Raw genomic sequence first — 26,430 nt, 5'->3', positions numbered from 1 at the left:
AAATAGTTTTTCTAAAATAGGAATTCCAGAACAACTCGGTCCTGCAGCTTTTTCCAAAATAATGGTCTTATTAAATCATTAAACTTATTCAAAACTGTTTTACCGTGTACAGAAAATCAAAGTGGACACGATCAAATTTTGGACAAAATCCCCACAGACACAATACTGTGAAGTAAACTGCAGTTAAATTTTAATAAAAATTAGTTACACGTTGTAATACTATGTATTTCTAAATCCTTGGCACTTTTATCATGCAACATTAATTTTACAGATGAAAATGAAGCCTCGTAACTTCGTCAGTGCCACATAAAGAGACAAGAGAGATGGAAAACTGACTTTCCAAGCCTACTGTAAATCATTCTAATAACAAGGATATCCCCGGGACGTCAGCTTCTGCGCTAAAATCTGGTGACTACGGCAGCCTAGATTAGAGAAAGTAAAGTACCAGGTACATATACAGAGGATGGCTCTCAAATCTAAAAAGTCAAGAAGCCAAATCGCTTTCTCCCGCTCGGCGCCAAGGGACAGAGCAGGAGAGCGAGCTGAAGGCTGGAGAGCGAGTCCTTAAGAAGGACTAGGTTTATACCCCAGACGCTAGGTTTATGTGATAAATGTTTCGAAAAATCGTGAGAGAAGATAAGAAAACAGAAAAGGGGGAGCCAGATTCGCAACAGTTTACCTTTCAGCGCCAGCAGATGCTCCTGTTTAGGGGGATTCACTTCCATCTTGAACGGCACTTTGGACCTCAGCCTACCGGGACTGAAGAGGTTCAGCCTCACCCGGAAGCTAACAGGAAAGTGCACGTTTGGCAAGACCGGGTGTCAAACACACTTCCAACGGCTCCTTTCTGCTGGTGGTGCCTTAAATTCTGTTCCTTTTACTCCCGTTATGGGCCCAACGGCTCCTTGTCACCAAAGCCATCCGTCATTTCTTAGAGACCTATACACAAAATGCTTCTCCGTTTTCCAGCCACCATCATACATCCCGATTTCATTAAATACAAGGTTTCCCAAACTCCTATATTGCGGGAGCAAAAAAAAGAGAGAGAGAGAGAGAGACGGATGGCAGGCTGGAATTTGTAGTTTATTCAAAACCGCATGGCATGCAGGGAGATGTAGTTCCTGGCTTCCGGTTTGCAACTTGGGAGAGCGGGGCATTACAAAACCGGAAGTTTCGCCCGAAGACGTTATTTCTTCTATTTTATCCCTTCTTTTTTTCTTGACCTTCTTCTACCAGGTGCAGCGTCCTTAATAATAAAAAATATATAACAAGCGCCAGTGCGCAGAGCAGTGCAGCCAAACTTAGCCACTAACTGGGAAGGACGAGGCGCGAAAAAGCCAGTGGAGCGGCGCGCCGCGACGTCGTACTGTGCCTGTACGCCAGAGGCGTGCGCCGAGGCGTCTGGGTAGTGAGCTCTACTCCGCCTGTCAGCTGAAGGCTGTAAGGGCTGGATCTGCGGCGCTGCTCCTCCCAGGATGGCTGCCCTGGTAGTAAACAAGCCTGGAGCGGGACTAGACAGTGGCCGGCAGGGCAGCCGGGGGACGGCGGTGGTGAAGGTGAGGGACCTTGCGTGCTCTGTTCACCATCGGCCTCATCCCGGCATCGGCATCGCGGCGGTCCGGGCTTGCATGGCGGGAGGCTAGGCCTCTGGGCCCCTCTTTGCTTTAGAAGCACTGCCCTCCCCTCTGCAGCATATATCCCTGTTGGCCTAAAGTTGACTGCTTTTGTTCATGCCAACTTTCTGATTGGCATCGCCAACAGGAACGTTTGTAAAAAGGAGCCTGTGGGTCTGTGAAAGTGACCTGGTCCGGCCATTCCCCAGGTCCTCTGTTTTTAACTCAGTTCAACAGGCATTGATTAGCTTATTTTGTTTTTAATCGAGCCACTACTATTGCTAGGTAATGTGTTAGGTGTTTTATCTTTAGTATTTATTATGAGATATTTTTTAATCCCCATATCACAGGTAAGGACACCGAGGTTTATGTTAAGTAACAGTGCGTGGTAGAGCCAGGTTTAATTGGCTCTAAAGTGTGTTTTTCATCACCGCTACTACTTCTATAATCAGACATCTATTATTGGTTGAACTGCCCCCTCCACCGTTGGTAGTACAGTTTGTCAACATCCTTGAGAAGTCTCTAGCTGAGCATTAATGCTAGAGTTTATGAATTGCAGCATGCTTCAAGTTTGGGATTCTAGCATGTGTAAGTGCTTCAAAGTGCACTTACCAGAAAGTCAATCGAAATACATGAAACTTATTTTTATCTTCTACTATGTATGTGGACAGATCTGGAAAGAGGCTTGATTTCAGTGGCTAGTAGAGTAGCTTTCAGAATCTGTTATCTGAGAGATTGGTAATTCTCATTCTTGGCTGTATATTAGAGTCGCTGGGGGGTTTTTAAAAACTACTGATAACACCCCTCTTTCCTCCATTCTGATTCAATTGACATGCATATATTTTAAATATTCTCAGAGCTGATGTTAATGTGCAGCTAAATTTTAGGACCACCTGTCCAGATAATACCGAGTTCTTTTAAGATCTTGAATAATCTGCACCTATAGTTTTTTTTTAACCCAGTGTTGGTTTTCTATGACAGCAAATTATATACTGCTATCAATGAATATTGGTTGCTGTTGATTCATCTAACCTTTGTATATTAATGAAGATACTTTGAAGGTACACAGAATGTCAGAGATGCAGAGGGGCTCTCCTACTATTAGACATGTTGTATGGTTAAGGTATTTTACTTATTAAACTTTTTCTAAGTAGAGAATACCTGCATATTGTTCTTGTGAATTAACTTGAAGTTGAAGAGGATTTATTCCCTACTTGGAGTGGGTGCCTTTGCTGTACCTATTTTTGTTACCCTTTTTGCTGTTACAATCTCTAAAGTGTACCAGAGCCTGATGTAACTCCAGATGTTGCAGGACAGAATTTGAGATATTAGAGGCTCACCTTGTTCATTCTCACCTTTTCATGTTCAATGTGCCTGTGCTGCACACCAAAATCATCCTTTTGGGAAAGACCTTCATGCCGTCATTTTTAAGAAGTATGGAGACTTACATATTTGTTTTTTAAATCATTGTCATTTTCATAAATGAAAGCAAGAAGTATTCATAGGAAGGTAAAGGCTGAAATACATAATGCTAATAATATATAGATAGCTTCTTGCTTAACGAACATGTTGTTAATCGCAAGGTTTCATGATTAGAAAAACAGACACTAAAATCTAATATTATGAAATCATTTGTATTTACATAGGAAACATGGAAAGTTTCTTTTGATTAGTCAACCGTTTTAGCCCTTTAAAAATATATTCTGGATTATTAAAGTTGATTTACATGTAATAAGTTGGAAGCCCCCTTTGCCGTATTTGTAAAGTTTGTAAAATTAACTTTTTTTCCCGTCTAGTTCTTAATTTCTTATGCTGTAAGCCACAATTCCCATTCATAAATACTGAAGGATTTTTTTTTTTTTGCTCTACTACTTACTGAGTTCATGCAAACTCTAGTAACTTTATTTTTGGACCTGTGTTTAGTTTATTGATTGAGTTTCCCTAGTATTGTTTGAAAAACCTATGGTAGCAACATGAGTTAAATTCTTTTATCTCACTCAGTGATTGGGTCAGATATATCACATATGAATGAAGTAAATGAAATTTTAATTTGGTTCTTTGGAGTTTATTGCCATAAACAAGTTTAATTTATTGTAATATCACAACAGTGAGAACATTTATGGAAGTAGATTCAGCAGATTTTCCTCTGACACATAAAAAATGTTGCATTTATTTTGTAATATCCAATTCTATTGTGCATATCTTTTCTGTATTTAATTGAATTTTTGTGAGGATATTTAAGTGAAAAATTTCCCCCCTTTATTTTTTTCTTTTTAAGTGTAGGATAAATAAAAATGTGTATATGTGTGCATGTGTGTGTGCATGAGGGTGTAATATATATATAATTTTATGGCCACCAATACCCCAGCTATCCAGTGCCCTTCTCCATATGAAATTAATGCTCCAGTGTTATCAGTTTCCTGTGTATCCTCCTAGAAAGATAGTATGCATATATAACAACATATATGAAAATGTGTTCCCTCTCCCACTACTTTTATACAGAAGTTAATATATCATGTATATTGTTTATTACTTTGTTTTATTTATATGGAAATCATTCTGTGTGTGTACATAAAGAACTTCCTAACTCTTCCTCGCTAGGCAGCATAGTTTAGCACTATATTGATGTACCATAATTTATTTTTCAGTTATGCATTGATGGACATTTATTCTCCAGTCTTTTCCCGATACAGACGGTGCTGTAAAGAATGACTGTCTATATAGGTCTTGTCACATATATGTGATATATTTGTAGGAGAAATTGCTAAAAGTGGAGTTACTGAGTTCTCCAACTTTGATATTGACAATTGCCTTCCATAGAGGTTGTATTAGTCAATAAGCATTTCACAACAATCAGCAATGTGTAAAAATGGCATGGAGTCAAGAGCTTCTCTAACTTTAGGGGGAGGAGAGAGAATCAAGACAAGCATCAGCCCAAAGCTGATTCCTATGAGGTGGAGGTCAGACATACCTCTACTCTGCAACCTTTTTTTTTTTTTTTTTTTTACCAATTCTGACACTAGCCATCCCTCCCAGGGCACCCTCTACCTCTCTGCTGGGCTCGATAATTCCTTGCAATGGCCACACAGAACTCACAGACCATACTCATGATTGTGGGGTTTATTAGGGAAGTAACATGTTACAACTCAGGATCAGGATCAACTTGGAGGCAACAGAAACAACTCAGGATACAGTTCTTCAAACAGGACAGCTTCTTGGTCATGTCAAAAGGCAGACCCCTCTTTCTACCTGCTGAGGACAAACTCCTCTAGGCCCCCTGAGGACAGGCTCCTCTCATTCCCCTCAGAACAGGCTTCTGTCAAGGCTCCTCTTTGCCCCCTCAGGATAGCCTTTTCTTGGCTGTGCCTGCAGGCAGCCCTCTGCTGCTGGGCCTTTCTTAGGCCTGGCATCTGCCCTGCTCAGAAAGTGTTACAAAGCTCTCTAGCTCCACTGATAAGTGCCTGGGGGCACCCCACTCCTCCAGCAAGCCACCAGCCTGGAGGCACTCATCTCTGTCACTGGGTCTGCATGTCCACTGTAGCCACCTTGATCCATGAGCCGAGAAGCCCACTGCACCATCTAGCACTGGTCTCCTGGTTCTCCTGCCACCATTTCTCTGCTGCTGGACTCTGCCATGCTTGCTGCCACTTCTCATTCATCTTGTGGCGTCTCACACCCTCTCCAGTGTTATAGCTCTCTTTGTCTCCTGCATCTAGGAGGTTCTCAGCATAGGGATCTGGGTCCAAGGGACATGCTCCTCTCCTGGCTTGTTTTGATGGTAGTGAGGTCCTCTGGGGTTGGCTCCCTTTAAGCCTAGCAGGATGACAGAACTGTCCAGTTCCCTAAAAGGGTTCCATGCACCTTATTTGCATAGTCCCATGCCCCTTAAGAGTTCTGTATACCTTATTTGAATAGTCCCACCCACAAGGATTTCATACACCTTATTTGCATTACTAGAAGGCTGTCCAGTCTCCTTAGTGGGCCACAAGCACCTTATTTGCATAGTCCCACCCTGTCATTTTGTGAGAGTTATCAAACAATGGCTGGAAGAGCCATATAAAGTAACTCATTGCACCGCACAATGTATGACAATGTCTACTTTTCCATGCCTTCACTAACACAAAGTGTTATCAACCTTTTTTTAATCTTTGCTAGTCTGAAGAAAGGTATCTGTGTAGATTTAATTTGCATTTTCTTATCCGGAGTGAGGTTGAGCATTTTTTCATATATTTAAAGAGCTGTTTTATTTCATTTTCTGTGAACTGAGTTTACATTTAGGCTTCTTTTGAACCATACTGAGCAGTTAGGCAGTTATGAAATAAAAGTTTATTTATAGTAAAAGATGCTTGCATTTCAAACATGAGGCCAAATTGCAAAGTTAAGTAAAATTTTAATGGATTCAGTCTGATTTCTGTCCTGGCTTGCTTTCTTTTTTTAACCTTGTGCTGTGTGTGTATTGAGGGGAGGAAGGTTCTGGCAGTTCTGGCTGAAGTATTCTTAAATTTTTATTTTGTAGGACATTGCAGGGGAGGGGAGGTGTGAGAGAACAAAGGATAGCAGGTCATTCAGTTGGACTGAGCAGTAGGTAGACCTGAGGTATAACATAAGGTTATTTAGGAACTTGGTGGTGTATTAAAAGAAAAAAAGGATCTGGTAGAAAAATACCTACTTAGCTGTTTTCTCTGCATTAGTGTAAAGAAAGAGGCATGAAACAGTTTGTCATATTCTGGGAACTACAAGTTGTTTGATACAATTGGAGCAGAAGATCTGAAGGGCCTGGTTAGGAAGTGGTTTTTGTTGTTTTTGTGTGCCGTTGAGTCGATTTCAAAGCATAGTGACCCATAGGGCAGAGTAGAACTGTCCCATAGAGTTTCCTAGGCTGTAATTTTTATGGGAACAGGTTGTCAGGTCTTTCTTCTGTGGCGCCACTGGCAGATATGCACTGCTGACCTTTCGGTTAGCAGCTGAGTGCTTAACCATTGTGCCACAAGGGCTCCTTATGAAGCAATAGGGCAGGGACCAGATTGTAGCATGTCTTGAATGCCAGGCACATGAGTGTGAGGTACAATTTGGGGTGCAGTTTGGGTATTTTAAAATATTAATTAAAGCTGTGGAACACATCAGATATATTTAGAAATAAAAGTACCAAAATTGTTACCTTAATATAGTTTGTTGACTATGAAACATAAACTCAGCCCAAGAGACAGAAAGGGCCACATTAACTAGAGACTTACATGATCCTGAGACCAGAAGAACTAAATGGTGCCTGGCCACAACCAATGACTGCCCTGACAGGGAGCACAACAGAGAACCCCTGAGGGAGCAGGAGAACAGTGGGATGCAGACCCCAAATTCTCATAAAAAGACCAGACTTAATGGTCTGACTAAGACTAGTAGAATCCCAGTGATCATGGCCCCCAAACCATCTGTTGACCCAGGACAGGAACCATTCCCGAAGCCAACTCATCAGACAAGGATTGGACTGGACAATGGGTAGGAGAGAGATGCTAATGAGGAGTGAGCTACTTGCATCAGGTAGACACTTGAGACTCTGTTGGCATCTCCTGTCTAGAGGGGAGATAGGAGGGTAGAGAGGGTTAGAAACTGGCAAAATGGTCACGAAAAGAGAGACTGGAAGGAGGGAATGGGCTGACTCATTAGGGAGAAAGTAAGTGGGAGTATGTAGTAAGGTGTATATAAGTTTATATGTGAGAGACGGACTTGATTTGTAAACTTTCACTTAAAGCACAATGAAAATTATTTTTAAAAAAACAAACTCCTGGGCCAGGGTATTAGAATATGCCAATTCTTGTAGCCTTTCTTTTGACTGACTGTGTGGCCTTGGATAAGTCATTTACCTGTAGTTGGAACTAAATGAACAAAATATTTTTAAACCCAGGGCCATATTTAGTTACAAAGAATAAGGAATTGAAGTTTAACTCTAAACTGATTACTTTCTTCCCTTTATATGATGTAAATGGCTATTAGAAGATACTTGAAAATTACATGCAGTCTTTTCTTAACAAGTTTGACATTTATAAAGGTAAATTGTCATCGCAGCACAAATTTCAAATTATTTTAGTTCAAATTAATGATGGTTTACTGGGGTTTAGGCAATTGCAGAGAAATTGCTTAAGTACTCAACTTCCTTAGACTTATATATTGGTGTTAAAGATCCAGCTCTTACGGGGTCTTAGTCACCATTTTTAAACAATAAAGACAATGTTCATTTACATTTATTATCTTGGTCCCAAACACTTAGTATTTTAAGGAGATTTCACTGTGATACAATTTTGGAGGGGTCTGTCAGATGAAATGACAAAAAGTAATTTAAGGTTTTACAACCCAAGCCTTTTTTCTATGGAGGAATAATTTGTCTGATGTAATTGAGTCAATATATTAGACCAGTTTTTGTTAACCTAAAATGTGTATGCTTTTAAAGTCACTTAAAATGCACATGTTCCCTTTCTAAATATTAGGTGCTGGAGTGTGGGGTTTGTGAAGATGTCTTTTCTTTGCAAGGAGACAAAGTTCCTCGTCTTCTGCTTTGTGGCCACACAGTCTGTCATGACTGCCTCACCCGCCTACCTCTTCATGGAAGAGCCATCCGTTGCCCCTTTGATCGACAAGTGACAGACCTAGGTAGGAAAATATGTATGTATATATATTCAAGATTTTAAAATGTTCATGTAATATAAATGTCTTAGTAAACAATTTCTTCCCACTTGATACTTAAAGTAATAAAATTGCAAGGAGATTTTAGAAGGCCTGGATTTCTATTAAGGTTAGTAGTCGTCTTAGTCATCTAGTGCTGCTATAACAGAAATACCACAAACGGATGGCTTTAACAGAGAAAAGTTTATTCTCTGAGTGCAATAGGTTAGAAGTCCGAATCCAGTACACCAGCTCCAGGGAAGGCTTTCTGTCTCTGTCAGCTCTGAAGGAAGATCCTTGTGATGCAACAGTCTTCCCCTGGTCTGGGAGCATCTCAGCTCAGGAACTTCAGGTCCAAAGGATGCGCTCTGCTCCCGGCACTGCTTTCTTGGTGGTGTGAGGTCCCCACTCTCTGCCAGCTTCCCTTTCGTTTTATCTCTCTTTTTTTTTTTTTTGTAATAATTTTTACTGAGCTTTTCCTTTTATCTCTTGAGAGATAAAAAGTGGTGCAGGCTACACCCCAGGGCAACTCTTTTACATTGGATCAGGGATGTGACCTGGTAGAGGTGTTTCAATCCCATCTTAATCCTCTTTAACATAAAATTACAAAATGGAGGACAACCACAGAATACTGGGAATTGTGACCTAACCAAGTTAATACACACATTTTTGGGGGGACATAATTCAATCCATGACATTAGTCTTAAAAACTAATCCAATCTTAGTTACTGATTTTACTTCATCTTCTGAGATGATTATGTTCAATATTTGTGTAAAAATGGCATGGGGGGTGTGTCTGACTTCCTCTCACTTCCCGGGCAGAGGTGGGGTCGGGGCGTGGAAGTAGAATCAGTATCAACAGCCCCAGGTTGCTTCCCATGACATGGAGGTCAGACATACCTCCTCTCTCCACCATCTTTACCGATTCTGACACCAACCGTCCCTCCCACGGCACTCTTTACTTCTGTACTGAGTTTGATAATTTATTTTAATGGGCACACAGAACTCAGAGACAATACTCACGATTATGGGGTTTATTAGGGAAGTAACATTATAATTCAGGCTCAGGAACGCTCAGGATACAGTTGTTCCGTCAGGACAGCCTCTTTTCAGCTGTGCTCACAAGCATACCTCTCTCTGGCCCTAGGCCTCTGCCCTGCTCAGGCAAGTGTTACAAAGCTCTTTTAGCCCCTGCCAGCAAGTGCCCAGAGGCACCTTACTCCCCAGTAAGTCTTGGCCCTAAGGCACTAAACTTTCTTACTCCTTGGGCTGGGAAGTCTACTGCACAGTCTCCTGCCAGTCTCTCCTGCCACTGCTTCTCTGCTACCGCACAGCTCTCTCTGCCTCTTGGGTCCAAGAGCGTCTCAGTGCAGTGATCCCAGGTCCAAAGGACGCACATTCCACTCCTGGCTGTTCTTCCTTACTGGCTTAGTGGTGGGATATCTGCTCTCTGCTCTGGAATTTGCTCTGTTTTAAGGCAGAACTGACCAATCCCCTTGGTGGGCCACAATTTCCTAATTTGCACAGCCCTGCCCAATCACCTGGGTGGGAATTGCTAGACCATGGCGAGAAAGGCCACACAAAAGTGATCCATTGCATTACAACTTGTATGTGAAAAGCTTTAATACACCTGAAGAAACGTATGCTCCTTATTCAAAGAAATAAGAATATTTGTCACAGAGTAAATCATTTGCCTGAACAATGTTTTCTTTATAAATGAATAAGTAATGAAAATACAGATAAGTAATTTGAGTCTCTTCAAAATAGGTATTTTAAGATTGCCATTTTTTTTTCAGGTTAGTAGCAGTGTTGTTTTAAGACTTCTTTAATTTATTCATGCTGTATGTCAAGTGGAACACATCAAAATAATTTATCCACTAAAAAAAGGAAGTGAATGTCTAGATATTTAGACTGGTAAACTTTAATATGATAAGAAACTTGTTTTAAAATGTTTTCTTGTAGAGAAAGAATAGCATTTCTTAAAGATTTGGTGGTATTTGATGTAAATAAGTAGTACACCCAATTTGCCTGACTAATATGGAACAGTGAAAGCATTATTATGGATACTATTAACTTACTATTAGCCAGGAAATAACGGGTGGGAGAAGATGTCTCTATTTTGAGATTCTTTTTTGTGAGCTTTTATTCTCTAAGACATACACGTATCGTACAGTTTTCTTTACATAAGACTAATTTATAGAAACGGTGACTTTCGGTGAAGAATAGACTTTTTTTCAGTGCCATTTTGAAAGGGCATTGCACCTTCTTTATAGTCATGTTAGAATGTGGGTTGTTGCCACCTTCAACTTTTAGTTAAACTAGGAATTTATGACAGGGCATGGTTAGTCATATCCTATGTTGAAATCGAACTTGATTGCTATTGCAGTATCAGCATTAGAACAAACGAACAAATCTGTCTTGGTTATAGATTGTGAGTAATACAGCTTGTAGGTTAAATTTTTACTGTGATGCTAGCTTGTGGAATATATGTTAGTGACCCTTGGTATAGTTGGATCATTCTTTTTTTTAATGTATTTTTAAATGGTATTATGGAAGTAATATATATGCATTGCGGGAAATTTGAAAATATAGAGAAGTGTAAAGAAAAAAATTCATTTGTAATTCCTCCTTCTAGAGAAGAAAACCACTGTTAATGTGAGAGATAATAATCAAAATTCTTCTCTAGTCCAAAAAGCATATCAGTAGTTATTTGTGGTAGTAATCGTACTGTTCACTGATATTTCCAGTTCCCCTCTTCTGTCCACATAGTTAGGTTATACTTTCTTGTCTTTGTATAGTTAGATACGGTTCTGTGATTTCCTTTTAAATAGTGAAATGTGAGCAAAAGTGAAGTGGTCACCACTTCACCATTTAAGAGGAGGTTTATGGTTTGCTATAAATCTTTCTCCCTCCTACTGTGACTAGAGATGGTCCAGGTGGCTGAAGACTCAGTGATCTGTGTTCCTGAGTGAGTACGGTAGGAAACAGAGCCTCTCTTACTTCTTCTCCAGCTCCCTGAGATGTTGCAGGATCGAAAAATAAATCTTTCTTGGTATTGTAAGCAGCTGAGATTATAGAGTTGTTTTGACAGTTACAGATGTATTAAGTCATATACTAGGCAGTAGATAGATACTGCTAGGAGTTTATGTGTATGTTAATTATATAATAACTGGATATTTGAGAAGTTATTAACACCATAATTTTAAATAAAGGACTCATTTAGTATACTTCTTAATCTTTCTAAAAACAGAGCGAATAGAACTCGGGTTGTTATAGAGTATGGGTAAAAAAAACACTTAAGGAGAAAGCTTTTTTGGGATGGCAAGGCTGAGAGGAAATACTGGGTGGGCTACATGAAGGTACTTGGGAAAGGAAGTCAAAGAAGCCAGAGAGGGGGATGGACATTTGGTCTAGTTTGAAGTTTTTTGAAGATCCACAACAAGAAAAGCTTCCTCTTTTAGAAAAGAGGAGCCAAGAGAAAGGGGATCCCTGCAGCCAAAGGCCTTATCATCCTTTCATATACTCATTTAACAAACATGTATTAGGTAGCAGCTGTGTCTTAAATGGAATTTGTTGCTTCTGCTCGCTATCAACAGAAAGGTGTTCCTTCTAACTGCCAAAGGATCTTGCTTTTATGTATAAGCTCAGGAAAGGTGTGTTCACGTGTGTGTGTGCGCGCATGCATGTGTGCATGCATCTGCACGTACACACACTTATCTGGATTTGTGTGCTGAGTTTCGGGGAAGAGAAGCTTTGGGCCTTACTCAGAAGTGCTTACAGTTTTATCTGCCTATTAGGAATTGTTGTCTTGCTTTGATTTGAGACTCCGTATATTTGTGTGAAAAGGAGTTCAAGCATTTACTACTACACATTAGAGAAGGGGTGGAGAAAATATCTTCAGATGTTCTAATTCCAGTTTATTTAGAAATGGAGTCTTTTAGGTTGAAGTGTATCTTTAGTACCATGGTTTTCAAATATGGGTCGTAATTCACTGGTCATGAAATCAATTTAATTGATAATGAACATCATTTTTTAAAAAAATAAATAGAATAAAAAATACCAGCGCATTGCATACTGAAAGGGTAAATTTTTTTTTTCCCCCAAAAAATATGCTTTGTGAAATGTTTGCTTCAGTTGTGTATATGTATGTTGTCTTGGGTTGCAATGTAAAAAGTATTTCTTACTGTAGGCTGGTGTTAAAAAAATATTTGGAAGTCCATATTTTACTATAAAGAGCAAAAGTTAGTGACAAAATAGGGTTTTTTAAATTAAATGATATCATAACTTTAAAGTATGGTGAGGGGTACTTTTTTTTAAGAGAATATTAAAAAGACAACTGTTAGGACTTAAAATAAAAATGGAGAAAATTTGAATTTTTAAAGTGTAGACATTATTAGTGATTAAACTATACCACTTAGAAATTACTGTTGAAGTATGGGTTAAAATAATTGATATTGTTTTGTTAAATTTAGTTTTTTTGTTATGTTCTAGGAGATTCAGGTGTCTGGGGATTGAAAAAAAATTTTGCTTTGTTGGAGCTTTTAGAACGGCTACAGAATGGACATATTGGTCAGTATGGAGCTGCAGAAGAAGCCATTGGGATATCTGGAGAGGTATTGATTGAACTTGGTGAAATATTTATGAACGTGATTTTTTTCTTTTAAAGTATCTGCCATTAAAGCACAACATAATTGCACTTAATCCAGCAGGCATATTTCTAGAAACACAACTTTTCAACGTTACAGTTACATTATATTACAGTTCTGAAGGCAACATATTCCCAAGAGAACAAAAGTAAATACAAAACTTAAATTCCTTGAAAATGCTACACCGGATTATATTTTATGTGTGACGTATTCTCCTTGTGTCAATTGTATCAAAGGATAAAGTGAAAGAATAAAAATATTATGGAAGAGTACAAAGAATGTGGAAGCTACATTGGAGTAGAGGATGTAAAAGAAAATCATTCAACAGCAAAGCACAAGGAAAGAAAGAACTGGCAGCACCTCCAACTTGAATGGTGACACTGTCTCTGGAAAACTCTATGAAAGAGGCCATTTACAGTAGAGGCAAAAACACTTCAAAGGTAGCAGTAGCTGCTGAGAGAATAACTGCTATTAGATATCTTCAAGAAAAGGTTAAATTACATGTAACATGTACGTCTTTTATCTGGAAAGGCAGATGCCTGGTAAATACTAGAAAAAAATCTATTCACATGTGTTACAGTACATTTCTAGCACTTAATAAATTGTCTGCCTAGCTTATGTAATAGAGAACATGGCTTTCTTATATAGTTTTGCATGTAAGAATGATCGTAGTAAATAATAGTTAATGATTTTGGTAGCTAACTTTAAAACCACATAAAACCCAAAACCAAATCCAGTGCTGTCAAGTCGATTCCGACTCATAGCAACCCTATAGGACGGGGTAGAACTGCCCCATAGAGTTTCCAAGGAGCACCTAGCGGATTCGAACTGCTGACCCTTCGGTTAGCGGCCGTAGCACTTAACCACTGCGTCACCAGGGTTTCCAAAACCACATAAGGCAGACAAAAAGTCAGATTGATTTCTACTTCTCCTTTATTTTAAAAGTGAACCAGTGAGAATAATAAGGGTGGGCGTAAGGCAAATGACCACAGACTAGATGAGTTATAGGATGATGTCAAGGACATCACTCATGAAGAAAACAAGAGGTCATTAAAAAGACAGGAAAGAAAGAAAAGACCAAAAGGAAAGAAAGACTCTGAAACTTACTGTTGAACATAGAGTAGCTAAAGGCAATGGAAGAAATGATGAAATAGAAGAGCTGAATAGAAGATTTCAAAGGGCAGCTTTAGAAGCAGAGTAAAGTATTACAATGAAATGTCTAAAGACCTAGAGTTAGCAAACCAAAATGAAAGAGCATACTCGGCATTGCTCAAGCTGAAACAACTTAAAAAATTCAAGCATCGAGTTGTAATATTGAAGTATTCTTTGGGGAGAATATTGAATGACACAGGAAAGAAGATGGAAGAAATACACCGTACCAAAAAAAATTGTTCCACGTTCAACCATTCCAGAAGGTGGCATATGATCAAGAACCGATGGCACTGAAGGAAGAAGCCCAAGCTGCACTGAAGGCAATGGTGAAAAACAGAGCATCAGGAATTGATGAAATACCAACTGAGATGTTTCCACAAATGGATGCAGCACTGGAGGTGCTCACCTGTCTGTGCCACAAAATTTGGAAGATAACTGCCTGGCCAACTGACTGGAAGAGATCCATATTTGTGTGTATTCCGAAGAATGGTGATCCAACCAAATGTGGAAATTATCTAACAATAGCATTAATATCACACACAAGTAAAATTTTGCTGAAGATCTTTCAAAAAGATTGAAGTTGCAAGGATTTTATTTTACTTGGCTCCATAATCAACGCCCTTGGAAGCAGTACTCAAGAAATCGAATGATGTGTTGCGTTGGGCAGATCTGCTGCAAAAGACCTCTTTATAGTGTTAAAAAACAAAGGTGTCACTTTGAGGACTAAGGTGTACCTGACGCAAGCCGTGGTGTTTTCATCACCTCATGTGTATATGAAAGCTGGGCAATGAATTAGGAAGACTGAAGAAGAATTGATGCCTTTGAATTATGGTGTTGGCAAAGAATATTGAATATACTATGGACTGCCAGAAGAATAAATAAGTCTGTCTTGGAAGAAGTATAGCCAGAGTGCTACTTGAAAGCGATGATGGTGAGCCTTTGTCTCACATACTTTGCACATATTATCAAGAGGAACCAGTCCTTGGAGAATTCTGGACGTCACACTTGGTGTCTTAGTCATTTAGTGCTGATGTAACAGAAATATCAGAAGTGGATGGCTTTAACAAACAGAAGTTTATTCTGTCACAGTCTAGTAGGCTAGAAATCCAAGTTCAGGATGTCAGCCCCAGGAGAAGCCTTTCTCTATTGGCTCTGGAGGAAGATCCTTGTCTTTCTGCTTCCTTTCTGGCCTCACTGCCCATTTCTGCCCTGCTCGGGCAAGTGTTCTAAAGCCCTGTAGTTCCACCAATAAATGCCTTGAGGCATCCCGCTCTTGTCAGTAAACTTCAGCCATAAGACACTCAGCTCTCTTGCTCCCTGGGTCGTCAAGCCTAGCTCCACCAATAAGTGCTCAGAGGCATCACTTCACCAGGAGCCTCCTGTGCAAAGGCACTCAGCTCTCTTGCGCGATGAGTTGGCTCCAGTCCCCTCTCTTGCTGATCTCTTGGTTCTGCTGGTGCTAGTTCTCTGCCGCTGCTTCTCGAGGTCTGCAGTCACCAGTTAACAGCTCTTCTCATTTCTTTCTGAGTCCTCTATCCATTCACAGCTTCAAAACCACTTCCACAATTTAGGTATCTGTTACAGCAGCACCCTTCTCCCGATACCAAACTCTGTCTTAGTCATCTAGTGCTGCTGTAACAGAAATACCGTAAGTACAAAATGAAAACCAAACCCATTGCCGTCGAGTTGATTCTGACTCAGTAGCAACCCTATAGGACAGGGTAGAAATGCCCCATAGAGTTTCCCAGTAGCATCTGATGGATTCAAACTCCCGACCTTTAAGTTAGCAGCTGTAGCATTGAACCACTACGCCACCAGGGTTTCCATACCATAAGTGGATGGCTTTAACAAACAGAAGCTTATTCTCTCACAGCCTAGGAGGCTAGAAGTCCAAGTTTAGGGCTTCAGGTCCAGAAGAAGACTTTCTCTGTTGGCTCTGGAGGAAGATCCTTGTCATCAATCTTCCTGCAGACAAGGAGCTTCTCTGTGCAGGAACCCTGGATCCAAAGGACATGCTCTGCTCCCAGTGCTGCTTTCTTGGTGGTTTGAGGCCCCCAACTTTCTGCTTGCTTCCCTTTTATCTCTGGTAAGATAAAACGTGGTGCATGCCATACCCCAGGGAAATTCCCTTTACATTGGATCAGGGATGTGACCTGGGTAAGGCTGTTACATCCCACCCTAATCCTCCTTAACATAATTTAATCTTATCTCATTAACTACAGGCAGAGATTAGGATTTACAACACATAGGGAAATAATATCAATCACAAAATGGAGGACTACCACACAATACTGGGAATCATGGCCTAACCAAGTTGACACATATTTTGGGGGGATATAATTCAATCCATGGCACTTAGTAAAGTACAGAATTATTGAAAAAGAGGAAAACCCTCAATGAGATGGATTGACATGGTGACTGCAACAGTGGGTCAAGCATAGCAATGATTATGAGGATGGTGCAGGACTGGGCAGTGTTTCGTTCTGGTGTACATAGGGTCACTATGAGTCAGAACTAACTTAATGACACCTAGCAGCAAGAACACAAAATCGGGAGCCCTGGTGGCGCTGTAATTAAGTGCTTGTCTTCTAACTGAAAGGTTGGCAGTTTGAACTCACCAGCTGCTCCATAGGAGAAAGATGTAACAGTCTACTTCCATAAAGATTACAGCCTTGGAAACTGTGTGGGCCAGTTCTACTCTGTCGTATAGGATTGCTATGAGTTGGAATTGACTTGATGGCAATGTGTTTGGTATGGTTTTGGTTTAAGGGAAAATGGCAGTGTAAATGGTGAAACTAATGAACTCAAAACTCTGGAAACCAGTCAAAGAATTATGGTATCTGAGGGCAACATGGTAAGAAAGCATGTGTCTTTATTATATACACCCTTCCTCCTCTCCGCTCCCCTCCCCACCACCTGTGAGGCAGGGGGAGGTGTAACAGACCTTTTGCATCCTGCTATGAACTGGGTAGCTTGCCCTCCTTTGGTCTAGGAGTGTGGGGAATAGACTTAGCTTTTGCTTGTGAACTGTTGTGTGTGATTCTTTATATTTGTCTGGAGACTGCTGGAAGAACTGAGGAGGTGCAGTCATCATGGAATGGCTAGCCTTCGCGCCACCACAGGATTGGGGGAAGCAGCAAGACACCTGCCAGCTGCAAACTCTCTGATTAAAATATGAATAATTAGTGTAATGCTTGCAAACAATAGGGTTCCAAGGGCTATAGGAGAAGGGCTTGCCTGAGAATTTCTTACAAAGTTAGAACTTTAAAAGCAAAGTGTAATTAGGTAAAATAGTGGATTAGAAAGTTTCAAAGGTCTGCCCCCCTCCCCTCCCCACCCCCCCCAAATCATCTATTGCTTGGGAAGAGCACTTGGAATTAACTCTTTTGGCACTCTAGAAACAGAGCAGACATTTAACTCAACCAGCGAAGTGTTTGGTGAAGGGATAAGTTGATGATCTTTCCTAGGTGAATCATGTGCACCGAGCGGCTGGCTGGTGCCAGGGCAGGCAGTATGAACCTTATCCTCAATGTTTTTGGGGTTGTACAGTTTGTGGAAATGACTTGGTCAGGGGATACCCTGAAAACCTCAGGTGATTGTGGAGATTTTGACCCTTTCTTTGCACCATGTTTTTGCAAATAGATCCAAAGGTCCAGGGAGTCCTCTAGTGGAATCAGTCTGGCCACTGATGGAAAACAGAGGTATCAGAAATGAAACACATGCTTTCCAAAAAGCTTGGAAAAGACACTAAACAGTTGACCACAGCCTACATCAAGTAATAACAGTAATTCCTTACTTTTACTGTGGAAGAATCAGATAGTTTCTGTATTCTGCTATTTGTTTTTTTCCTCCTTGAAAACACGAGGACTTGGGCTGTACATCAGAGTCCTTGATGTCTACACATATTTTGGAGGGCACTTATTTCAGCAATAGTTAGAAGTGGTTGCTAAGAAGATAGACTATTATAGTCTTCAACGATTAGGGGAAAAAAGACACACAATTGCAGTCCTTGGGGATAGAAAGAATTTGAATTCCAGAGTTATGACAGTAAATACTTAAATGTCCGTTTCAACAAAGAATTACAAGGCATGAAAAGAAACAGGAAAGAGTGGCCCAATTGAAAGAACAGCCCCATGGAAGCCCAATTAATAGGCAAAATGTTGTTGCTGTTGTTTGCCGTGAAGTTGATTATGATTCGTAACAACCCTATGTGTGCAGAGTAGAACTGCTACATAGGATTTTCAACGCTGTGACCTTTCAGAAACGAAGTGCTGATGGGTTTGAACTACCAACCTTTCAGCTAGTAGTCAAGTGCTTAACTATTTGTGCCACCTGTGGGCAAAATAACCCAGTGCTGTCGAGTGCATAGTGGTTAAGAGCTACAGCTGCTAACCCAAAGGTCAGCAGTATGAATCCATCAGGTGCTCCTTAGAAATCCCATGGGGCAGTTCAACTCTGTCCTATAGGGTTGCTATGGGTCAGAACCAGCTTGGCGGCAAGGTGGGCTTTAGGATTTTTTTGGATTCTCATAAGCGAATGAAAACATGGACAATGAACTAAAGGAAAGCAAGACACAAAATGAGAGTTTCAATAAGGAAATACTAAACGTCAAAAAGAACCAGAAATGTTGGAACTGAAGAATATAATAACTAGAATAAATTTATGAGAGGGATTCAACAATTGAGTTGAACTAGCCAAGGAAAGAATAAATTAATTAGAGGGCAAGGCATTTGAAATTATTGAGTTTTAGTAGAAACAGGAGAAAAGAATAAAGAAATGAGCAAAGCCAAGTGAAATTGTGAGGCACCATTGAGTAAACAACATATGTATCATGGGAAACCCAAAAGGTGGAGAGAGAAAGTGACAGAAAGGCTATTCATAGAAATAATAGCAGAAAACTTTTCGTATTTGTTGATGGACTTGAATTTGCAAACCCCTGAAGCTCAACAAACTCCATGTAGAATAAACCTAAAGAGACCCATACCAAGACACATTATAATCAAACTCTTGAAACTGAAGATAGAGAATCCTGAAAGGAAGAAGAGAGTAGCAAAGTGTCATATATGAGGTATCTCAATAAGATTAAATGCTGATTTTGCCTCAGAGACTTTGGAGGCCAGAAAGCAATGGAATCAGAGAAAGAACTGCCAACCAAGAATTCTTTATCTAGCAAAACTGTCCTTCAAAACAAGGGTGAAATTAAGATATTCCCGGATAAAGAAAAGCTGAGGGAGTTTTTTACAACCATACCTGCCTTGCGAGAAATGTTGAAGGGAGTTCTTCTGATAGAAAGGAATGGATACTAAACAGCTACTTGAATCCGTACATAAGGAAAAATAGATCTCCAATAAAAGTAAATGTCATGGCCAAATACAAGGGCCAGTTTTATGGTATTTTCAGTTAGTAACTTTAGTTATTATGTTCTATAGGCTTTATAACGTTACATGCGTGTGAGATGAGTTAATTTATGTTAATGGACACATGAAGTATAAAGCTGTAATTGGTAATAACAACAGAGCGGGGGAGGCTATAGAGGAATAGTTTTTGACTGTTACTTAAGTTAGTGTCAATTTTAACTGAGTTGTTGTAAATTTAAGATGTTAAATGAAACCTTCATGGTAACTACAAAGATATCTAAAAAATATACACAGAAAGTAAAAAGAAGGAAATCAAAAGGGTTCAACACCAAAAAAATCAACTGAACACAAATGATGAAAATATCGGAGGGAATGAGGGACAAAAAAGGCACAAGATACACAAACAATTTACAAAGAGACAGAAGTAAGTCCTTCCTTGCCATTAATTACCTTAAATGTAAATGGACTAAACACTTCAAGTAAAAGGCAGAGAGTGGAAGAATGGATTAAAAAAAAAAAAATCATCCGTATGCTGTGTACAAGAGGCACATCTTAGGCCCAAAGACACAAGCAGGCTGAAAGTGAAAGAACGGAAATAAACAATCCATGCAAATGGTAACCAAAAGTAAGCTAATGTGGTCATATTGATATCGTACAAAGTAGAGTATCAGTCAAAATCTGTTATAAGAGGCAAAGAAGGACCTTATATAATGATAAAAGGGTCAGTTCATCAAAAGTATTTAGGAATTATCAAAAAATATATGCACCTGACATTAAAACAAGGTGCCTTGGTGGCACAATGGTAAGTGCTTGGCTACTAACCAAAAGGTCAGCAGTTCAGACCCACTAGCCATTCCACAGGAGAACGATATAGTCTGCTTCTGTAAAGATTTCACCCTCAAAACTCTATGAGAGTTCTAATCTGTCCTATAGGGTTACTGTGAGTTGGAATTGACTCATTGGCAGTGGGTTTGTTTTTGGTTTAATATCAGAAACCGAAAATACATGAAGTAAACACTGACAGAACTGAAAGGAGTAGTAGACAGTTCTACAATAATAGTTGGACATTTCAGTACACCACTTTCAATATTGGACAAACCATTTACAAAGAATGTTATTAAGGAAATAGAGGACTTGAAGAACAGTGTAAACTAACTAGACCTTATAGACATACAGAGCACTCCACCCAACAGCAGAACAACACACATTCTCCAGTGCACATCAGTCATTCTCCAGGGTAGACCATACGCTAGATAACAAAATAAGTCTCAAGAAATTTAATACAGTTGAAGTCGTCCAAAGTATCTTCTTCGACAACAAGGGAATGAAACTAGAAATATATAACAAGGATAAATGGAAAATATGAAAATATGCAGAAATTAAACAAAATGCTTTTAAATAACCAATGAGTCAAGATAATAACAGAGAAATCAGAAAATATTTAGAGTTCAATGAAAAATAAAAGCACAACATACCAAAACCTACAGTTTACAGTGAAGACATTGCTCAAAAGAAAGTTTGTAGCAGTAAATACATTAAAAAGGGAAAATCTCAAATCAGTAGCCTAAGCCTGCAACTTAAGGCACTAGAAAAAGAAGTGGAAACTAAGCCTAAAGCTACAAGAAGGAAGGAAATAACAAAGATCAGAGCAGAAATAAATGAAATAGAGAATAGAAAAACAATAGAATCAACAAAACCAGAAGTTGGTTCTTTCAAAAGATGAATAAAATTGACAAACCCTTGGCTAGGCTGACAAAGAATCACAGAAGATGCAGATAACCAAAATAAATGAAAGTGGAGACAATAAAGCTAATCCAAACTTAGGTGAAATGGACAAATGGTTTGCAAGATACAAGCCACCACAGTACTGCCTACTGACAGGTGGCCGTAGAAACACATACTCTACCTAAATTGATTCAAGAAGAAATAGAAAATCTTAACAGACCCATCTCCAGTGGAGAGATTGAATCAGTTATCAAAAACTCCCCCCAACCAAAAAAAAAAAAAAAAAAAAATCCTGGACCAGATGGCTTCAGTGAGAAGTTCTGCCAGACATTTAAAGAGGCTTGACACCAATCCTTTGCAGACTCTCCCAAAAAGTGGAAAGAGGAGTGAATATTACCTAACTCATTCTATGAGGCTAGTATTACTCTGACACCAAAGCCAAACACGTCACAAGAAAACTATTGAGCAATATATCTTATGAATATAAGTGCAAAATTCCTCAATAAAATATTAGCAATCTGAATCCAGCATCATATTAAAAGAATTATGCACCATGACCAAGTTGGTTTTATTCCAGGAATGGAAGGGTAGTTCAACATTAGAAAATCAGTCAGTGTAGTATATCACGTTATTAGAACAAGGGAAAAGAACCACATCATTATCCCAATGGATACAGAAAACACATTCGATAAAATACAGCACCTGTTTATGATAAAAACACTTAACAAGCTAGAAGTAAAAGGGAAATTCTCAATACAATTAAGGACACTTTTGAAAAACACACAGCCAGTATTATACTCAATGGAGAAAGATTGACTATGCAGAGCTTTCGCTGTAAGTTTGGGAAAAAGTTAAGTATGCACACTCTCACCACTGCTAGCCAATATTGTACTAAAATTCTAAGCCACAGCAATAAGGCAAAAAAATAAAAGGTATCCAGATCAGAAGATGTAAAACTATCCCTTTTTGTAGATGACATGATACCAAAGAACTCCCAAGAAAGCCTCTAGAGTTAGTAAAGGAATTCAGCGAAGTTAGGGTACAAGGTCAGCACGCAAAAGTCAGTTGAGTTCCTGTTACTGACAAACAATTTGAAAAGGAAATTAAGAAAACAATTCCATTTACAGTAGCATCTAAAAGATTAAATACCCAGCAATAAATTTAACCAGGAATGTGAAAGACTTATACAATGAATATTATAAAACATTGCTGGAATAGGTGAAAGAACACCTAAATAAGTGGAAAGGCATTTAGTGTTCGTGGACTGGAAGACTTCAGATTGTTAAGATGTCAATACTACCCAAGTGATCTATAGATTCAGTGTAATTCTGATAAAAATTTCAACAGTTTTCTTTGCAGAGATAGAAAAACTAGTCCTCAAATTTGAAAGAGATCCATATTTGTGCCCATTCCAAAGAAAGGTGATCCAGCGGAATGTGGAAAGTATCAAACAATATCATTAATATTACACACAAGTAAGATTTTTTTGAAGATAATTCAAAAACTGTTGCAGCAGTGCCTTGACAGGGAACTGCCAGAAATTCAAGCGGAATCCAGAAGATGACGTGGAATGAGGGATATCATTGCTCCTGTCAATGGATCTTGGCTAAATGCAGAGAATACCGTAAAGATGTTTGCTAAATTATAGCATCCATAATTTGAATTAAATGTACCACGGACTGCTGGAAGAACAAACAAATCTGTCTTGGAAGAAGTACAACTAGAATGCTCCTTAGAAGCAAAGATGGTGAGACTATGTCTCACATACTTTGGTCATGTAATCAGGAAGGATCTGTCCCTGGAGAAGGACATCATGCTCAGTAAAGTAGAGGGTCAGTGAAAAAGAGAAAGACCCTCAGCGAGATGGATTGACACAGTGGCAGCAACAATGGGCTCAAGCATAACAATGATTGTGAGGATGGCACAGGACCAGACAGTGTTTCGTCCTGTTGTACATAGGGTCCATATGAGTCGGGTGCAACTCAGTGGCACCTAACAACAACAACCTCTTTCTGGTTTAGTTCCTCAAATGCAAAGTGAGGGGATTTGGTAAATGATACCTTTGCCCTGACTCTGATTCTATAAAAATTGTTTAAATTTGGCCTCAAATTCATAGCATATATTGGTAGTCAGTCTTGGAAGTGAATATTTTCTCAGATGTGTAGTGAATGACCTTTGTACTTAGTTACCATTATATTTTTATGTATTAAGGCTGGTAAATAAAAGAAAAAAGAGTTGATAGGGTTTTCGATGTTAAAATATGCCGTGTTATAATGGTTAGTATTCAGTTTTAAGACATTAATCTTTTGTTTATCAGAGCATCATTCGTTGTGATGAAGATGAAGCTCATGTTGCATCTGTATATTGCACTGTATGTGCAACTCACTTGTGCTCAGAGTGTTCCCAAGTTACTCACTCCACAAAGACGTTAGCAAAGCACAAGCGTGTGCCTCTGGCTGATAAACCTCATGAGAAAACCATGTGCTCTCAGCACCAGGTGCATGCCATTGAGTTTGTTTGCTTGGAAGAAGGTTGTCAAGCTAGTCCACTTATGTGTTGTGTCTGCAAAGAATATGGAAAACACCAAGGTCACAAGGTATGATTTTGATTAAATTAAATGACTCTAGCTATTTTACCTACCCACCATTTCTTTTTACTGCCCTCATTCTTTTTTGTTTTGTTTTGTTTTGATACTTTGGATGAAGGTTTACAGAACAAACCAGCTTCTCATTAAACAATTAGTACACATAGTTGTTTTGTGACATTGGTTACCAACCCTACAACATGTCAACACTCTCGCCTTCTTTACCTTGGGTTCCTATTACCAGCTTTCCTGTCCCCTCTTGCCTTCTAGGCCTTGTCCCTGGGCTGGTATGCCCCTTCAGTCTCATTTTGTTTTATGGGCCCGTCTAATCATTGGTTGAAGGGCGGACCTCAGGAGTGACTTCATTACTGAGGGGAAAGGGTGTCTGGGGCATACTTTTGGGATTTCTCCAGTCTCTGTCAAGCCAGTAAGATCACTGCCCTCATTCTTTATGCTACAAGTATGGATTGAAGAAGATCTAAAAGATGGACAAGTTGGGATTGGTAGCATGAAATGAAGTGAAAGATTTACTTTCTGAATGTCAGGACCAAAATTTCAGAGAGGCCTTATGCTTCTTTACTGAAAAATAGCTTTCTAGTAGGAAACAAGAGTTTTCTTTGTGTGCATGTTTAAATAACGTACTGTATCATTTTGACAATATTGATGTCTGTTGATGAACGGTTATGGTGCAATTTAAAAAAATCTCTTGGTTTCTTTCCTAGTGATAAATGCACTTCCATGTTTTAAATTATTTCTTTGTAGGATAAATTATTTTCTTATGAAAGGTTCAAGAGGAATTAGTATTTTTTTCTAAATGTAATATAAAAGTCACTTGTGGCTGATGCCTGTTTTAAAATAGGAATTTAAATAGTGTTTTAAAAATATCATTAGTCAATACTATCAGTTCTTTTCTATAATTATGTTGCATTTTATAGCATTCAGTATTGGAACCAGAAGCAAATCAGATCCGAGCATCAATTTTAGACATGGCTCACTGCATACGGACCTTTACTGAGGAAATCTCAGATTATTCAAGAAAATTAGTTGGAATTGTTCAGCACATTGAAGGAGGAGAGCAAATAGTGGAAGATGGAATTGGAATGGCCCACACAGAACATGTATGGATTTTTTTCTTCCTTCTTTACCATGTACTTTTCTTTCTTACCCTTCTTCTAAGATGTATTTATGGAGCAATTACAATGTGTCCGTACTGCATTAGTCAGTGGAAAGAAGTTTTTTTTTTTTTTAACGAATTTCTGGCTTCATGGAACTTACATTCCATCATGGAAGAGAGGCAATTTAAAGTGTAGTAACTATTTATTTTATTGGGGAGGAAGTATAGAATGCCTTGGCAACATGTAAGAGGGGCAACAATTTTGCTGGGTCAAGGCAGGCTTCCTAGAAGAAGTGATGTCTAAACTAAGATTTTTTTTTTAATTGTGGTAAATATATTTGCAACGAAACATTTGCCATTTCAACATTCTATACTTGTACAATTTCATTATGTTAGCTGTGCATACAATGCTGTGTAACTATCACCATTATGTTTCCAAATTTTTTCATCACTCTTTAACAGATGCTCAGTGTCTCCTAAGCAATGAGTCCCTTTTTACCCCCTCATTCCACCTCACCTCTGGCAACCACTAATAACCTTAGGTATATCTAGTCTGTAACACATGGGGTTGTCATGAGTCAGAATCAACTTGATGGCAGTAACTTAATTTCATTCAGCATAATGTTTTCAAGGTTCATCAGGACTTCATTTTCTCTTTATGACTGAGTAATATTTCATTGTCTATATGTACCACATTCGTTTATCCATTCATCTGTTCATCAACATTTAGGTTCTTTCCATCTTTTGGCTATTGTGAATAGTGCCAATGAACATTGTTGTACATGTATCTGTGTTACTGCTTTCAGTTGTTTGGGTATATACCTAGAAGTAGAGTTGCTGGATTGTGTGGTAATTCTAAGTTTAACTTTCTGAGGAACTGCTAGAGTGTTTTCCATAGCAGCTATACCATTTGCAATCCCAACATCAGTGGATAAGGGTTCCTATTTTCTCATATTCTCATGAACGCCTATTATTTTCCATTTTTTTAATCATGGCAATCTTAGTAGATATGATGTGATATCTCATTGTGGTTTTGATTTGTATTTTCCTAAGGACTAATGAAGAGCCCTGGTGGCGCCATGGCACTTGGCTGCTAACCGAAAGGTCAACAGTTCAAACCTACGAGCCGCTCCTTGGGCGAAAGATGTAGCATTCTGCTTTTGTAAAGATTACAGCTTTGGAAGCCCTATGGGGCCGTTCTATTCTGTCCTATAGGGTCACCATGAGTCAGAATTGACTCAATGGCAATGCGTTTTTTAATGACTAATGGAAGTCTCTGGGGTGGTGTAAATGATTAACATGCTATGCTGCTAATCAGAATGTAAGAGGTTAGAGGCCACCAAGAGGCATCTCAGAAGAAAGGCCTGAGTATCTACTTCTCAAAAATTAGCCACTAAAAACCCTGTGGAGCACAGTTCTATTCTGACACACTTAGGGTTGCCATGAGTTGGAATCAACTCAGTGGCAACTGGTTGGTTAATGACTAGTGATGTTGAGCATCTTTTAATGTGCTTCTTGGCCATAAACTGAAATTTGAAGATGTTAAATCAGGGAGAGGAGTGAGGTAGGGAGTGCGTTACCTCAG

At 39.2% G+C, this 26,430-nt stretch overlaps 2 protein-coding genes across 12 annotated transcripts in view; one reads left to right on the top strand and one right to left on the bottom strand.

Annotated features, from left to right (window-relative positions):
• The window catches only part of TRAPPC13 (trafficking protein particle complex subunit 13), a 46,074-nt gene extending 44,976 nt beyond the window's left edge, over positions 1-1,098 (bottom strand). For all 8 annotated transcript variants that reach the window (XM_064272523.1, XM_064272533.1, XM_064272539.1 and 5 more), the window contains exon 1: positions 680-1,098. Coding sequence is in view for 2 of the 8 variants with exons in the window: in XM_003408066.4 (XP_003408114.1) it covers positions 680-725 (46 nt within the window). In the remaining 6 variants the exon portion in view is untranslated. The remainder of the gene's footprint in view (positions 1-679) is intronic.
• A 62-nt stretch (positions 1,099-1,160) lies between these two features.
• TRIM23 (tripartite motif containing 23) overlaps positions 1,161-26,430 on the top strand; it is a 58,535-nt gene continuing 33,265 nt past the window's right edge. The window contains exons 1-5 of one of the 4 annotated variants that reach the window (XM_010588174.3): positions 1,161-1,556; positions 8,093-8,255; positions 12,759-12,880; positions 23,465-23,743; positions 24,667-24,849. In XM_010588174.3, coding sequence (XP_010586476.1) covers positions 1,476-1,556; positions 8,093-8,255; positions 12,759-12,880; positions 23,465-23,743; positions 24,667-24,849 — 828 coding nt within the window. In that variant the 5' untranslated portion in view covers positions 1,161-1,475. Of the gene's footprint in view, positions 1,557-8,092; positions 8,268-12,758; positions 12,881-23,464; positions 23,744-24,666; positions 24,850-26,430 lie in introns of those variants that run through there. The other 3 variants (XM_023545506.2, XM_064272516.1, XM_023545507.2) reach the window with 3 other exon arrangements.

Source organism: Loxodonta africana, chromosome 2 (genome assembly GCF_030014295.1).
Source record: "Loxodonta africana isolate mLoxAfr1 chromosome 2, mLoxAfr1.hap2, whole genome shotgun sequence".
Classification (NCBI taxonomy): domain Eukaryota; kingdom Metazoa; phylum Chordata; class Mammalia; order Proboscidea; family Elephantidae; genus Loxodonta; species Loxodonta africana.
This window is presented reverse-complemented; position numbering and strand designations above follow the sequence as displayed.